Source organism: Erinaceus europaeus, chromosome 3 (genome assembly GCF_950295315.1).
Source record: "Erinaceus europaeus chromosome 3, mEriEur2.1, whole genome shotgun sequence".
NCBI lineage: Eukaryota > Metazoa > Chordata > Mammalia > Eulipotyphla > Erinaceidae > Erinaceus > Erinaceus europaeus.
The window spans coordinates 118,372,772-118,389,145 of record NC_080164.1 but is presented as its reverse complement, the minus strand read 5'-3'; the positions used below and the strand labels follow the sequence as shown (position 1 = coordinate 118,389,145).

At 42.1% G+C, this 16,374-nt stretch overlaps 1 protein-coding gene across 1 annotated transcript in view; it reads right to left on the bottom strand.

Annotated features, from left to right (window-relative positions):
- Positions 1-16,374, bottom strand: part of HERC5 (HECT and RLD domain containing E3 ubiquitin protein ligase 5) — a 52,696-nt gene that overhangs the window by 18,841 nt on the left and 17,481 nt on the right. Inside the window, exons 10-16 of the mRNA XM_060187795.1 lie at positions 15,256-15,315; positions 13,315-13,408; positions 10,596-10,785; positions 7,466-7,620; positions 4,532-4,636; positions 2,619-2,729; positions 625-795 (exon numbers count right to left, since the gene is read on the bottom strand). Coding sequence (XP_060043778.1) covers positions 625-795; positions 2,619-2,729; positions 4,532-4,636; positions 7,466-7,620; positions 10,596-10,785; positions 13,315-13,408; positions 15,256-15,315 — 886 coding nt within the window. The remainder of the gene's footprint in view (positions 1-624; positions 796-2,618; positions 2,730-4,531; positions 4,637-7,465; positions 7,621-10,595; positions 10,786-13,314; positions 13,409-15,255; positions 15,316-16,374) is intronic.

The window sequence follows — 16,374 nt, the reverse complement described above, 5'->3', positions numbered from 1 at the left end:
GAGGGGAGAAAGAAAAAGAGCTATCTGCAGCAATGCTTCACCACTTGTAAAGTTCCTCCCTACACACACCTCCAACCCCCACAGGTGGGGACATAAACTTGGGTCTTTGCAGATGGTACCACATGTGCTCAATTGAGTTAGTCACTGCCCAGCCCCTTCACTTGGACCTTTAAAGGGAGAAGAGCAGGAGGCCAGGTGGTGGCATACCTGGTTAAGCACACACATTACAGTGCTCAAGAACCCAGGTTCAAGTCCCTGGTCCCCACCTGCATGAGGAAGCTTAACAAGTGGTAATGTAGGGCTGCAGGTGTCTCTTTCCTATCTCCCCTCCCCTCTCAATTTCTCTGTCTCTATCCAATAATAAATAAAAATATTTTAAAAAAGAAACAAGCATACAGGTAGGCCACATCACCTGATGCTCTATGAACTGGCTGTGCTAAGTACTTTTACCACTCTCCCCCCACCCCCAAACTCCCAGGAATCTGCAGGCAAGTGAGAGAGCCTGAAAGCAGATACCTTCACTGACAAAGGGAGATCACTTCTCCTCAGAGACCCACAGACATACGTTTTCATGGTTTCCTCTTCCTAGCAGCAGAAGTATGAAGGGAGAGCTATATACTCTACCAGTAACTCCTTCCTGAGGTCCTCATTCTCAAATCGACTCAGCTGAGCCAACACATCCTCCACCAGGTGGCTCCTTCTGACACGCAGGTTTAAGGTGGGCAGCTGAGCTAATTCAGACGCTCCTTGGTTCACAATTCCAACCAACCTCATGCAAGCTCTGAACTTCTTCTCCTGGAAAAAAGAGAAACCTTGCACCTCCTCAAGTGTCTCTACAGACATGTATGAAGTGCAGCACACTGGTCTGTGCTGCTGCAAACACGGAGTGGGTCTTACATACATACACACCTAGAGATAAGCTGTGCGCTCACAGGGATGTGAGCTGTGAAGAGTTCTCTGGAGCTAGCTGAAGGGAAAGGACCCACCCACCCACCATAGGCTCCTTTGGATCATTTTATGTGACCAAAGCTGACTGTCAAAACTGTGAAGACACACTCACACTCAGAAGCTGAGATGTTTACAAGGACAATGAGCTTAGGGACAGGGTCATATAGGAGAAGTCTCTAAACATGGACTATTCTGGAGGCAGATACAGACAAGGGATTTTGAGAACAGGTCATCTCAGACGTTAGTGTAGGGCGGAGGAGATAGATAGCATAATGGCTATGCAAAGATTCAGTGTCTTGCACTACCTTAAACCAGAATTGGGTAGTGCTCTGGTAAGAAATAAAAAAGAAGTTGTTACTGGAAGAGAATGAGAGAAAGAGAAAGGGACTTGCACCCAGACATCTGCAACAAAATCAGAGGTGGGTAATGGAGGCTTGAGCCCTGGTCCTTTGTGCAGTGTAATATTTGAGCTCAACCAAGTGCACCACCGCCCAATCCCCAAATCTCCCTTTATAAACATACATCGCTACAGGAAAATTAGTCTGGAACACCCCATTAGGCAAATAGTAATTCCTTTTTTTTATTATTTTATTTTTGCTAGAGCACAGCTCAACTCTGGCTCATGGTAGTGAGGGGGACTGAATCTGGAATCTTGAAGCTGCAGACATGAGAGTCTTTTTGCATAACCATTATGCTAGCTCTCCTGCACAAATGGTAATTCCTAAATGTTTCTTTTTTAATATTTTATTTATTCCCTTTTGTTGCCATTGTTGTTTTATTGTTGTAGTTATTATTGTTGTTGTTGTTGTTGGATAGAACAGACAGAAATGGAGAGAGGAGGGGAAGACAGAGGGGGAGAGAAAGATAGACCTGCTTCACCACCTGTGAAGCGACCCCTCTGCAGGTGGAGAGCCGGGGGCTCGAACTGGGATCCGTCTGCCAGTCCTTGTGCTTCGCGCCACCTGCGCTTAACTCGCTGCGCTACTGCCCGACTCCCACCTAAATGTTTCTTATCTTGGTTAAAAATAAATCTGAAAAAGTAGAATAATGGGAAAATCTAATAGGTAGGAGCTCAAAACTTAAGCAGTTTAATATATATTGAACAGAGAAGCTGAGGTCAAAGAAGCAGACAGTTAGGACATAAAAGTTCTATTTCTGATTTTGATAGAAAGAAACAATTTTTAACGCTGAGGCTGTGACCCCTGCAATCATCAGTGCTTCTTCACTACTGCTGCAGTTTACAAAACGGGACCCTTTCTGGCCTTTATTGGGGTGTCTTCACAGAGCACCAGCCCTTGGTTCCAGTCTGAATTTGTCACCTTTATTCCCACTACTATGGATTTTCACTGTATCAGTATCTTCTTAGGTATTGGTGATGACCCTAACTAAGTCCCAGTTTGCTACACCTCTTTGAGCACCATTCAGAAACTAGAGGCATCGTCTTCAAGGTCAAAGCCTTATTACACACTAGGCCAACAGCCCAAGCTCCCCTCTTTGTGACTGAGACCACAGCATGACTCACTCCTTCTTGCCTTCACCAGAGGATGGGCTCCCAGGACTACTGAGCCTCTGGGTCAGCAGCTATCTTATCACTTCCCAGTACTGTTCCCTTCATAAAGTACACACTATTCCATTTATTACTGAGGACCAAGACATAGAGGCATACATACCTGTATTTTTAACAGAGAGTCTGCATACAGTAGTCTGATTTTCGACAGTATATTAAAGATAAATGGAAAATGACAGAATATGACAGGAGACTGGAGGTCTTGCGAACCATCCTACAAATGGAGATGATAACATTCTAATCAATAAGAGGACAGAGAAGTCCCACCTCCTTACCTCATAGACTTACATCCCTGACTGCTTAAAGTCCTAGTACTTCCTGTCAAAGTAATAGAGACTGATGGTCAGTCCTGAGTACATCAAATTCTTAGGGAAAAAAAGGCTTTTTTCCCGTTATCTCTAGGGCTGGACTGATTTTTTTTTTTTTCCAGACAGAGAGAGAGGTAGATTCAGTGAGAGACACCACCACACTGAAGCTTCCTCCAGTGCAGTGGTGGTGGGGCTTGAACCTGGTCATGCACATGGCAAAGCAACACACTACATAAGTGAGCTATTTTGTGGGTCTGGAAATGCTTTGTACATATCAATGAAAGGGATACAAACCTCTTATCTCCAGTGCTCTGAAATTTAGCGATTAATTAATTTGAGTAATTAAGTATAAAATCTGGATAGCTTCCCTACGTTTCTTATCTGCCACATTTTGAAATGTCAGCCTACATTCTGAAAGGTCTACTAGTTGATATGCATTTGGTAAGTAGAAAAGTAATCAAGGGGGCCAGGTGGTGATGTATCCAGTTAAGTGAACATTTTACCAGGTGTGAAGATCTGGGTCTGAGGCCCTGCTCCCACCTGCAAGGAGGAAGCTTCATGAGCAGTGAAGCAGGTCTGTAGGTGTCTCCCTCTCTCTCCCTATCTTCCCCTTCCCTCTCAATTTCTCTCTGTTCTATCAAATTGAAAAAAAAAAAAAAAAAGGCCACCAGGAATGGTGGATTCGTTGTGCAGGCACCAAGCCCCAGCAATAACTCTGGTGGCAAAAGAAAAAAAAAAAGTGATTAAATGTAGCTAATTGATTAGCAGCCTGGATGAGTTTTTGACAACCAGGGGTTGATATGCTTGACATAGAAATACTACTTTCAGAGAAACTGAAAAAAAGAAAAAAAAAAATCTCAGGGCAGCTGCTGAAAAGTTGGCCAGCACCTTGTAGCTGTGTCGTACAGACAGTAAATGGGGGAGTAGGTAGCAGCCTGGCAATTCTTAGAGCACCTTCCTTACCATGTGTAGGGTTCTGGATTTAAGCCCTGGCACCACACGGCAGTACCACGAGTGGCAAAGAGGTACTGTAGTTTCTCACCTGCCTCTATCCACTCTCCCTTCTCCTCTCTCTCTAAATAAAAAAAATGAAAATACTGGTGCAGCTGGACAGGCAGGTGAGCAGAATTGTGCATATGCAAGGCCCTCAGTCCATAGTGTGCAAAAATAAAAAGAGTATTGCACCCGGGACACTGGCACAAGGTTGCGGCTCTCCAAAGCCAGCTCTCCTTCAGGCTCACGCTCATCCTCTAATTCAAGTCTGGGTAGATTTCTGGCCTTTTCTCTTTTTAAAAAGATGTTTATTTTTATTTATTTCAGGGGGAGGAACAGAGAAAAACAGAACATGTGTTATCAGCTCAAACTCGGGGTCTCATGCTTGAGAATCCGACACTCCACCGACTACACCACCTCCAGAGCCCTGTTTTCTGAACACTTTCCCCATTCTCCTGGCTCTGTCTCTCTCTAAGCTGTTTACCTCACTGGTCTGCACTCTCTCTCCACTTCTCTGCTCATGTTCTCGCCAGACTATATAGGCTATGATGACCTGTCTCACCTTCCCAGTAAGCCAGGCTCCTTGTACTATGTGCAGTTGTGCAGAACACAAGGATTTTTGGAAACTCACTGTAGAAAGCTAGTGGAGAAAGCCCTATCTGAACTCACTTCTGACCAGTTTTTACTGCAAAGAGGTCCCACTTACCACACTCACTTTCCAAGAGGACCTTCGATATGCATCTCCATAAAAATCGAGCCAGTGAAAGAGTTCGTTTATGATGAAAATACTTCCAGGCAGTTGATATTTATTCTGGTTTACCTTCAATAAAATAAATACAATCCATAAGAGTTTTAAATATACTTCTTAATTGCTGTTAATTCGATGCTAGGAGGAAGCAGCAAACGGGCACACTCATTTTTTTATATTTATTTATTCCCTTTTGTTGCCCTTGTTTCATTGTTGAAGTTATTATTGTTATTGATGTCGTTGTTGGATAGGACAGAAAGCAATCGAGAGAGGAGGGGAATACAGGGGAGAGAGAAAGACAGACACCTTCAGACTTGCTTCACTGCTTGTGAAGCGACTCTCTTTCAGATGGGGAGCCGGGGGCTCAAAGCGGGATCCTTATGCCAGTCCTTGTGCTTTGTGCCACACGCATTTAACCTGCTGCACTACCTCTCAACTCCCACAGGCACACTCTTTTAATGACTAGAACAAAGTTCTATCCAGTTTGCCCATTGTCAAATGTACCATGCTTTCCAGAACACGGAACAAGAACACACCTAAGATTAAATAGCAGAGACTGACAATATCAGAAACTTCTAGACAACTGAATTCATAATTCAAGACCTGATGAACTTTTTTCTTTTTGCCTCCAGGGTTATCGCTGGGGCTTTATGCCTACACTATGAATCCACTGCTCCTGGTGGCCATCTTTTTTCCATTGTTTTTTTTTTGTTGTTGTTGCTATTATTGTTGGATAGGACAGAGAGAAATTGAGAGAGGAGGGGAAGACAGAGAAGGGTAGAGAAAGACACCTGCAGACTTGCTTCACCACTTGCAAAGCGAGCCCCCTGTAGGTGGGGAGTCTGGGGCTCAAACCGGGATTCTGGTCTTTACACTTTGAAAACTGAGCGTTTAACCTGGTGTGCTATCACTCAGTGCCCCCCATATGAACTTTAAGTTCAAAGAATTAACAAGGTAGTATGCTAAAAAAATAGATTTAGGGCAGGAAGATAGCTCAGCACTACAGAAATGTCTAAAGTCTCAGGTTCCATCCCAGGCACCAACATATAGTAGAGCTGAGTGGTGCTCTTATTTCACAGTCTTTTTATCTCTATCTCTCTCTCTCAGAAATAAACAAATCTTTAAAAATAAATAAATAATTTAGGAAGTTTATTTAAGCAAGTGAGATCAGAGAATAGCTTAGCTTTGTCATATGCAGTTCTGGGGAACTGAGCTCAAATCCTCACTATTAAAAGGTCTAGAGACTTTTTTGGGGAAAAAAAAAACTGTTTTTTGCCTCCAGGATTACCACTGGGGCTCGGTGCTGGCACTATGAATCACTATTCCTGGTGGCCATTTTTTACATTTTATTCGACAGGACATTCCTGGCGGCCATTTTTTTACATTTCACTGGACAGGACAGAAATTGAGAGGAGGGGGAGATAGAGAGGGAAAGAGGAAGACACTTGCAGACCTGCTTTGCCACTTGTAAAGTGACCTGCTGCAGGTGGGGAGTTGTGGGCATGAACCTGGGTCTATGCAAGTGTCCTTGCATTTCGTACTATGTATGCTTAACCAAGTACATCACTGCCTGGCCCCCTGAAAACTTTAAAGCAAGCTGATGTGTTGGTAGTTCAGTTAATCTCTAATGTTTTTGCCTCTTCCAGGGCTAGTCCCATGAGACAGACAGTCTATTTTCATGAATAAGCAGTGATCAGAAGGCTCCTTGTTTTATGTACACAGAAAGAAAATACATAAATCATGACAGGTTGTGTTGGCTTTTAATTTTGCAAATAGACTGTGAGCCAGCATCAAAACTGAATTGAATTTATTCCTAAAATGAAGCCTTTCTATTAATGCCAGAATGTCCAGAAGATGACGACCCAGGTATCTTTTGGTCATCTATTTGTACTGTTTTTTTTCTTTTCCCAAAGCAAAGCTCTGACTGATGGTGGTGCTGAGAATTGAACCTAGGACTTCTGGTGCCTCAGGAATGAAAATTTTTTTGTATAACCACTGAACTATCTTCCCAGCCCTACTAGGTCACCTATCTAGAAATATAGAAAGTGAAGAACTGAAGCTGAATGAAAGATAAACAATAGTAATAACAATAACAACAAAGTCCAAACAAAATAATGACTTCAAAGAACTCTAAGGTCCAATTTTTTTGTTTTTCTCCCCTTTGTGTTTGCCAGAGCTTTAACCACTCTGAGCCAACTTTATATTTCCAGATTGAAAGAAAGCAGGGAGAGGGGAAGAAGCTTCTCCCAGTGCAGTGATGGCCAGGCTCAAGCCTGCTTTGCCATACATGAACCCAGGTTCCCCACCTGTGGGGGTGGGGGGGGTCCGCTTAGCAAGCTGTGAAACAGGTCTGCAGGTGTCTTTCTCCCCCCACTCCACCCCCGTCTTCCCCTCCTCTCTCCATTTCTCTGTACTATACAATAGCAGCAGCAGCAACAGCTGTGGAAAAAAAGATGGCCACCAGGAGCAGTGGATTCGTAGTGTAGGTACCGAGCCCCAACGATAACCCTGCAGGCAAAAAAAAATCATTCACATTAAGTGAGATAAATCAGAAAGAGAAGGATAAATATGGGATGATCTTCTGCATAGACAGAAGCTGAGAACTAAGAACAGAAAGGGAAACAGAAAGCAGAACTTGGATTGGGTTTGGTGTATTGCACCAAAGTAAAGGACTCTGGGAACAGAGGTGGGGTTCAAGTCCTGGTGCACAATGGTGGAGGAAGACCTGGAGGAGTTTTGCAGAAAACTGAGAAATTTTAGGTATGTACCAACAACTGTATTTACTGTTGACTGTAAACCATTAATCCCCCCATCCATTAAAAAAAAAAAAGTAAGCCAGTGCACAGCACAGACAACTTTACTGCAGAATGACACTAGGTGGGCTTCTGGGAGACTCCTTACCCGGTGCAGCTTTTCCAGCACTTTTAGGAGAGCTTTGACATGCCAGTGACTCTCTGAGTTCTCAGTCCAATAGTGCAGCTGAGCGATGACGGCTGTCTTAAACATCTGAACCAGTTTGAGGAAAGTGGACTCCTGCAGAGATGTCCAGTATTCGTCTGTGGGATACAAAGAATTAAACAAAACTGAGCACAGAATTGCTCTTGGATTCTTAGAGGTGAAAAGTGGTGGCCCTCATATGCCAAAAACCAATAGAATATTTTGATATACATCACAGTTACAGATACATTCACATCCCATTTTCTAATAAATACAATTAAAATTAAAATTAAAAGAGTTTCAAAGATCTAGAAAAAAACTTCCTTGGAAGTAAGAGTCAAATATTTGATTTATGGTAGTTTGTGAAAAGAAGAACAAAATTAAATGTAGCTGTGATTCTTGTCTAGATGAAATAGTTAGCTATATTAAAAGCTAAATAAAAATTACTTAAGAGTTGTAAAAATCTTTGCACTTTCAAAGTTTTTCATATTTAAAAGATGTCTTGTGATCCCCCTCCCACATCACCACCACCATAAACCAGAGCTGAGCAGCGTTCTAGTTATAAACAAAAACAAAAAAACCTCTTGTAGGCTGATAAAATAGCTCACTGAGATAGTGCACCTGCTTTGCCATGTGTGTGAACCTGCCCCTACATCACTGAAAGAGCCTCTGGTGCTCTGGTTTCTTTCCTTCTTTTTATCAGAAAACATCAGTCAGGAGAGGTGACACCCCAGAAATAAAAATCAAGATATCTTTTAGCACTGTAGAAACAACAGTTGGTATAATAGCCCACTTGGATAGCTTGCTGATTTGCCATATGTGCAGCTTTGCCATGTGTGAACCTGGCACCCATTTCCTAAGAGGAAACTTGAGTCTTGTGGTCTCTCCTCTCTCTCTCTCTCTCTCTGCCTTTCTGTTTCTTTCTCCCTCTCTATCTGAAAAAGTCATCTTGGAGCAGTGAAGCCTTGGTGATGACCACACTCACACACACACACACACACACACACACACCACAAACAAACAAACAAACAAAACAGAACAAAGCAAACGATTTTTTTTTTTAAATTAAGAGAGCACAGCCACCACCAATAATGCCTCACTTGTCTTTATTGTTTCTCTACCACTGAGACACCTCCCTGGCCTAAGATAGTTCTTAGTCATTTACAAACATTCTAAGAGTAAACTTCCTTGGGTTGAAGGGGCTTACAACTGACAGCAAAAACTACTATGGTGGGTTAAGCGCAGGTGGCACAAAGTGCAAGGACCAGCATAAGGATCCCTGTTTCAGGCCCCGGCTCCCCACCTGCAGGGGAGTTGCTTCACAGGTGGTGAAGCAGGTCTGCATGTTATCTATCTTTCTCTCCCCCTCTGTCTTCCCCATCTCTCTTCATTTCTCTCTGTCCTATCCAACAACAACCACACAATAAAACAAGGGCAACAAAAGGGGATAATTAAAAAAAACAAGCTTTATTACTACAGGATGTCCTGGGATAACACTGCTTCATTTAACGTTTTGTTCTCAGATGGATGAGAAAGGAGCCAGAGAGAACCCTCCCCCCGCCGCCGTCCAGTGCCCTGCATTCTCTTAGGACCTCCTGACCCCTAAGCTCATACCCCAAGGATTTGCCTGTTACACTCACTGGAGAGCCAGCTGCCCTGTTCTGATGGGGGGTGGTGGGTGCACCTCATGACTTGGTAGAGTTTGGCCACCTATGAGCTTGAACTAGAGGCTGGGAAAATGATTGAACGGATGAATGATACAATATCATAAGTCTCTGTGATGTCTATTTAGAATTTGGCTATGTCTGTGTGTGTCCAGAAGCTGCTGTAGGAACTTAGCTCTAGCAGTCAGCCTTGGGTAAAGTTGTTATTGTAGTAAATTTTATTTCACTGAAAAGAAGTTTCTTTCCTTCCTTACCTCTCTCTCCACTCCCTTTTTAAAAATTATTTTTATTTATTGAGTAGAGGCAGCTGGAAATTGAGAGGGAAGGGAGTGATCAGAGTCAAGAGAGACACCTGCAACACTTTGTCACCACTCAAAAAGCTTTCCCCCTGTAGGTGAAGACTAGGGACTTGAACTTGGGTCCTTGTACGTTGTAACATGTGTGCTCAACCAGGTGCACCACCACCCAGCCTCATCTTATTCTTTTTATTGACACAAGGATTATCAGTGGGCTCAGTAAATCTGCTACTCCTAATGGACATTTTATTCCTCCCCCCCACACTTTATTTGATAGGACAGATAGAAGGGGTGGGGGATAGAGACGGAAAGAGACAGAGATGCTTGCAGCACTTGTTTCACTGCTCATGAAGCTTCCCCCTGCAGGTGGGGAGTGAGGAGGACTTGAACCTGGGTCCTTGCACATGGTAATGCGTGTGCTTAAACAGGTGTGCCAAAGCCTAGGCCCTGGGGGTGACAGTTTCTAAGATGCCATTGGTGGTATAAAGTGAAGACTTCCTGGACTACCTGGTGAGGCCCCTACTTTTAACTTCTAATATTAAATACGGAAGAAGAAACAATAAGAAAATGTACACATGGTACTTTCCATAAGACAAATGATCTAGACTCACAAAGTCTTAAAATATATCTGTGGAAAGTACAGATATTTATCAACATATAAGGCAATATTAATTCTGGAAATAAGGCTAATTCATTAGGTGTGACAATGATGTCCTGATAATGGAGAGTTCAATTTTCTCAGATGACACACTGAAATGTCATGGGTGAAACATCACCAAGTTGCCAGATTACTTTCAAATCGCTCTGTAAAAACAGTGCAGTCTGCACAGACAGAACACATGCAGTAACAGTGTCTGTTGATGGCGCTGAGGTGGAAGGTACATAGCATATGCGGACATTCACTGCACTGTTTTCTCAGCTTCTGTGTTGGGGACAGAGGAGCTCATGAGAACTCATACATCCCTACACAAACCCAAAAGGTAGCAGAACAATCTGTTGATGATGACTATGGTCATTATTCCATCTTTAGAATCTGCTAAGAATTCAAACTACAACATAATTCATCTCAGTTTTGTGTGACTTCACAGGCATGCCTTTTCACGAACAGGATAGTATTTTCTAAATAAGTCTTACTCAGAATGCTGGAGGACTGTTCACTCATTTTACAAACAGCTTCTGCAAATGGAACCACCAGACTCTCCCAGTTGTTATAATCATGCATCACAGGACATTCTGGGAGAAGGAAGAAGACTTCTAAGGCTTCTTGGTATGGAGAATGATATGGAAGATTTTTGACCAGATTATCCTTGAGACAGGTGGTTATCTGTAGTCAAAACAAAACAAAGACACAAAATGAACAAACAAAAATAAAGGAGGAAACCATGGTTGTAACAACATAGCATGAGCTAAGAAAAAATTTGTTATAATCCCACTGTGAAATTGGCATCATCTCTTAGCTTTTCTAAACTATGTTCACAGTCCATATGGCCCAGCCTCCCACGTGCCTGAGTTTGGATACTGAGAAGTATCTGACCTCACCATTCAGTTACTGGGAGGCATAACAGAGACCAGGAGTTACCTGGTTTAACTGGGCTCCCAATAGCCCAATACTCCCAGCAACACACTCCAATTCTACCCCTCAGCTCCTCTACATGCCTCCTTTTTGTACAGAAAGAATAATGTTAGAACTCTAATGCAAAAAAAAAAAAAAAGGCTTTTTTTCTAATACTGCCACCAAGGTTATCACTGGGGCTTGGTGCCTGCAAAATGAATCTATTGCTCCAGGCAGTCATTCTATATTTAATAGGACAGAAAGGAATTGACAGGAAGGGTGGACACAGATGAGAGAGACAGAAAGCAGCCCTGCTTCACTGCTCTTTATGCTTCTCCCCTACAGGTGGGGGGTAGGGGGAAACTTGAACTTGGGCCATTATGGAAGGTAATGTGTACACTCAATTGGGTGCACTACCACCCAGCCCTGATTTTTGTTGCTGTCTCAAGAATGATCACCTATCCCATGCTGAACTCTCTCTGCTCAAATCTAGTTTCTAGCACTCCAATATCAGTGCAGTTTCTCCAATTCAGAATGGAAATATTTAGAAGAAATGCAAATGGACTTCTCTCTGCTTAAGTTTACTCAAAAAATAAAAAGCACTTGTTTACAATCTCACTAAGCTAGTTAGACATTCCATACTATGCCTGATAGACTTTCCTGAGCTCCAGGAAAGAACACAGATCAAAACATACAACAGAACAGGATAATAATAGCAGGTGAATCATATAAGGCTGAAGCAATAAAAGAAGTACATTTGGAGCATCCTCAAGAGGGAGTAAGTCTAGGCCTACACCTCGAATAGATCCCTCTCTCCATTGTCATTGCTCATCTCCATCAGGAACAACACAATAGACCCCTTTGTGGGCCCCCATAGGACCTTGCCCTCAATGTGGATCAACAATGGCAGAGAATGTTCTATCCTCCGAAGGGAGGCTGGACAACATACTCTATGTTTCACCTGTGGAAGATGGGTCCTGAAATTGGGGCAGCTTGGAATGTTCCTACTCACGACCACAGAATGTGAGCTCAGACCTACAGGGATGCAGAGTTCACATAGGCTCCTAAGCTGAATATGAGCCCCAGATCAGATCAAATCGATGGGGTGTACAGTCAACAATATTTATACACCTTTCCCATTATTTGGGAGCTACTCTCTTCCCTGATCCAGCTTTCTAGCCCTTTTTCCAGCCATGATATCATCTCCCCAGACAATAACTTGGATCCACCTGAATATCAGATGTCAGGCTCAGGAAAAAACTAGTATAGTCATGGGCCCTTTGGAATATAACTAAAATAGGCCTACTAGCTATCTACAAAGTGGAGACCCCCAAATCTTCATCTGAATTATTCCAGCCTTCAGGTTCATGATTAGTCAACAATATGTATGGCTTTATACATTAACTCTTTTTTTTTAGTCACCAGGTTCCAGATGCCAACTGGACTTCCCTAGACAGATGACTCCACCAATATGTCCTGGAGCCCCGCCCCACTAGGGAAAGAGACAGACAGGCTGGGAGTATGGATCAGCCTGCCAATGCCTATGTTCAGCGGGGAAGCAATTATAGAAGGCCAGACCTTCTACCTTCTGCATCCCATAATGACCCTGGATCCATGCTCCCAGAGGGATAAAGAATAGGAAAGCTATCAGGATGGGATAGGATACAGAGTTCTGGTGGTGGGAATTGTGTGGAGTTGTACCTCTCTTATCCTATGGTTTTTGACAAGTGTTTTCTTTTTATAAATAAAAATTAAAAAAAAAAAGAGGGAGACTTAGAGGTAGTGGTAATAGCGCTGAAACAAAGACCTAACAGAGGAACACCAACAAAAACTGCAGGACTATAGAGAAGGAAGAGCAACAGAAGGACACAGAGAAGAAGGATCCAGAAGCCTGTGGTGAGGAGGGTGATCCTATCAGGAAAGATGCTCTCAGGCCACAAGGTTAAAGTAATTGCATTATCATACGCTGTTCTTGTTCTACTGCAACAAATCCAACAAATCTTTTAATCTTCTTCCTAAAGCCCTGAGTTGCAAAGACTCCTTGGGGATGGGGGCGGGGGAGAGCACATGTCCATGTACTTGCTCAGAGGAAGTACTGAGACCGCCTGTAACTCATGGGACTACAACACCAATTATTTTGCTCTAAGTGAGCCAGCTCCTGAATGATATCTCAGTTGAACTTAATCTGGAAGTATTAGCAGAGTCTCAGAGGGCTTATTCAAACATTTCTTCTAGAATTTTAAGTTTCCATAAGAAGTGTTTTTATTTTCTTTTCCCAAATAGCACTCTAGAGGATGCTACCGTGTTGGTAATCCACTCCTTTTGGGTTAACTCCTTAAAAACATTCCTTGCTTTATTTAAATCCAAATGAGTAGATATGGTTTCTTCAGTTATTCTGTAGAAGGGGAGGGAAAAAAAGGTGTATAAGTAGATGAAAAAAGATATTTCAAAATTAAATGCATTTTCTTCTAAGTTCATTTTATTTCAGTAAGATTACATTTTTCTTCAACTTCATGGTACTAGCAATTATTTTGGCTCAATATAAATACAAATGAAAATGTAGCTGACAAAATAATTATTTCTAAAATACCAAAAATGGTATATTCTCTCTCTCTCACACACACACACAGTCATCACACTTCAGCGCAGTTATTTCCTTATCTTAAATGGATATAGTAAATTTATTTACTACTAGGAAATTAACCATAAATAATCCCCCTGGATAAAAATGTCAGTTTTTATCAAAGTCCATATCCACTGGAGAAGCAATTACAGAAGCCAGACCTCCTACCTTCTGCACCCCATAACCCTGGCACGCGCGCGCGCGCATACACACACACACACACACACACACACACAAAAAAAAAAAAGTTATATAAAAAAGTCATTACTATTATTCATTTTTTAAAACTTTTATTTATTATTGTGTAGAGACAGAAATTGAGAGGGGAGGGGGAGATAGGGAGAGAGACAGACACCTGCAGTCCTGCTTCACCACTGCAGGTGGGGACCAGGGGCTTGAACCTGGGTCCTTGTGCACTGTGATGTGAGTGCTTAAACAGATGCACCACAGCCTGGCCCTCTAATTTTTTAACTTTTAAAAATTTATTTTATTTTTATTAGTGATTTAGTATTGATTTACAAAGTTATATGATAACAGGGGTATAATTCCACACCGTTTCCACTACCAGAGTTCTATGTCCCATCCCCTCCATTGGAAACTGCAGTAGTTCTTCCAAGGTCACAGATATGGACTGACTATTATATATATATATATATATATATATATATTGTCCATTTTCCCCTACGGTCCTGTCTTCTATTCTTTTTTTTTTAATTCTTATTTATAAAATGGAAATATTGACAAGACTATAGGATAAGAGGGGTATACTTCCACACAATTCCCACCACCAGAACTCCGTATCCAATCCCCTCCCTCAACAGTTTTCGTATTCCTTATGCCTCTGGGAGTATGGATTCATTTATTTTTTACCCAAGGACTGTTCTGCTCTGGTTTATGTTGGTGCCAGGGATTGAACCTGAGATCTTGGAGACTTAGGCTTGGGAGTCTAATCCACTAATGATGACACTAGCTATTACTCTTAAATGACAAATTATTGGTGATTTCTTATTTTTGCTGCATGTATGTGAATTCTACATTTTCTTTCTTTTTAAAAAATATTTATTTATTGTTGAAATAGACAGAGAGAAACTGAGAGGGGAGGGGAAGAGAAAGAGGAAGAGAGACAGAGAGATACCTGCAGCCCTGCTTCACCATTTGTGAAGCTTTCCCCCTGCAGGTGGGGACCTGAAGATTGAACCTGGGTCCTCTCGCACTGTAATGTGAGTGCTTAACCAGGTACACCACTGCCTGGTCCCCTGACTTCTACATTTTCCATAGCAAGAATATACTTGCTTTTTGTTTTCAAAAACCAATAAAAATAGCGGGTTAATTATTTAACTCCCAAGCCTTTTTCTTTACAATTTTTCACAGTATTTTTAACTGAGATGTACCTGCCACATACTATTAGTTTCAGGTGTATAGCAGTACTGAGTTGCTACGAGCATGCATTGTAAAATGCTCACCACACATACTTGCAAACTCCTTTTTGTGTGACGAGAACTTTCACTACCTACTTACTGCCTTAGCAATTTTCAAATATATATAGTGTTAGTATTATAGTCCCTATGCTGTAGTCAACTTATTATATACTATGCAATATTTGTATATGCATATATTACCTTTCCCTCAAAAAGCTCCCAATCAGACAAGCGGGGGATGAAAATATCTCTTTGATTTCCCTGCAATGAGAGTAAGATGGTGGTCAAAACAAATCACAGTGTAAAACTCAATAAACAAGACATCTCAGCTTTTCCTCAAAAACACCTTCAAACTTCTGTCTCTGATTTGTTCCCACACTGCCCTGGGCACCTAAAACTTGATTTCCATTTTGAGACTGAAGCTCCAAGTTTCAGTGGCAAATACAGAAAAGAAAAGACAAAAACTTAAGGAAGCCACAGGGTTAGAGGAACAGGCTTGATCTACGATCAGTATTTCTTGGATGAACAGAAGCTTCCAGTCCCACCCAACTTTCCAAGTTCTCTTTATTTCTGTTCCACTGAAGTAGAAACAACAACATGACCTCAAAGAAACTCTGGGGTGGGGGGGGTATGCTTGGGTCAACTTTAGAGTTACACAAATAGTTCTTGATCATTTATGATGTGCAATTATTCTGGATAGTTCCTTTCCAAAAGTAAAAAGCCATACTTTAGAGATATTTGGAAAAGTAAGTATAATTTTGACAAATGTCAGGAGCTCTTTGGTTTAGAGCAAGTTTTCCCAAGTCATTCAAACTGTGAGTAGGAGGCTAGCAAACAGGTAGTTCTAAGACTATAAACAGTATTGAGAAATTGTAGCTGACATTCTCTGCTCAGTCAGAATACACACGAATCCATCAGAGAACCAGAAAAGCCCTACAGTGTAGCTCTTCTCATGGAGCTTACATGCTAATGAACAAACAGTTCTTTTTGTTTTATTTTAAATTTTATTTATTTAGTTTTTTCTTGGCTAGAGACAGAGAGAAATCAAGAGGGTAAAGGGAGAAAAAGGAGAAGGGAGGAAGATATCGGCAACACTGCTTCCCTGCTTGTGAAGCTTCCCCCCCTGCAGGTGGGGACCAGGGGCTTGAACCCGAGTCTTTGCAAACTAGTATGTGAGGGGTCCAGTGGTGGCGCACCCAGTTAAGTGCACATATTACCATGAGCAAGAGTTCAAGCACCCACTCCCCATCTGCATGAATGGTGAAGCAGGCCTGCAGGTGTGTCTATCTTTCTCTCTCCCATCTCCCCACCTCCCCTCTC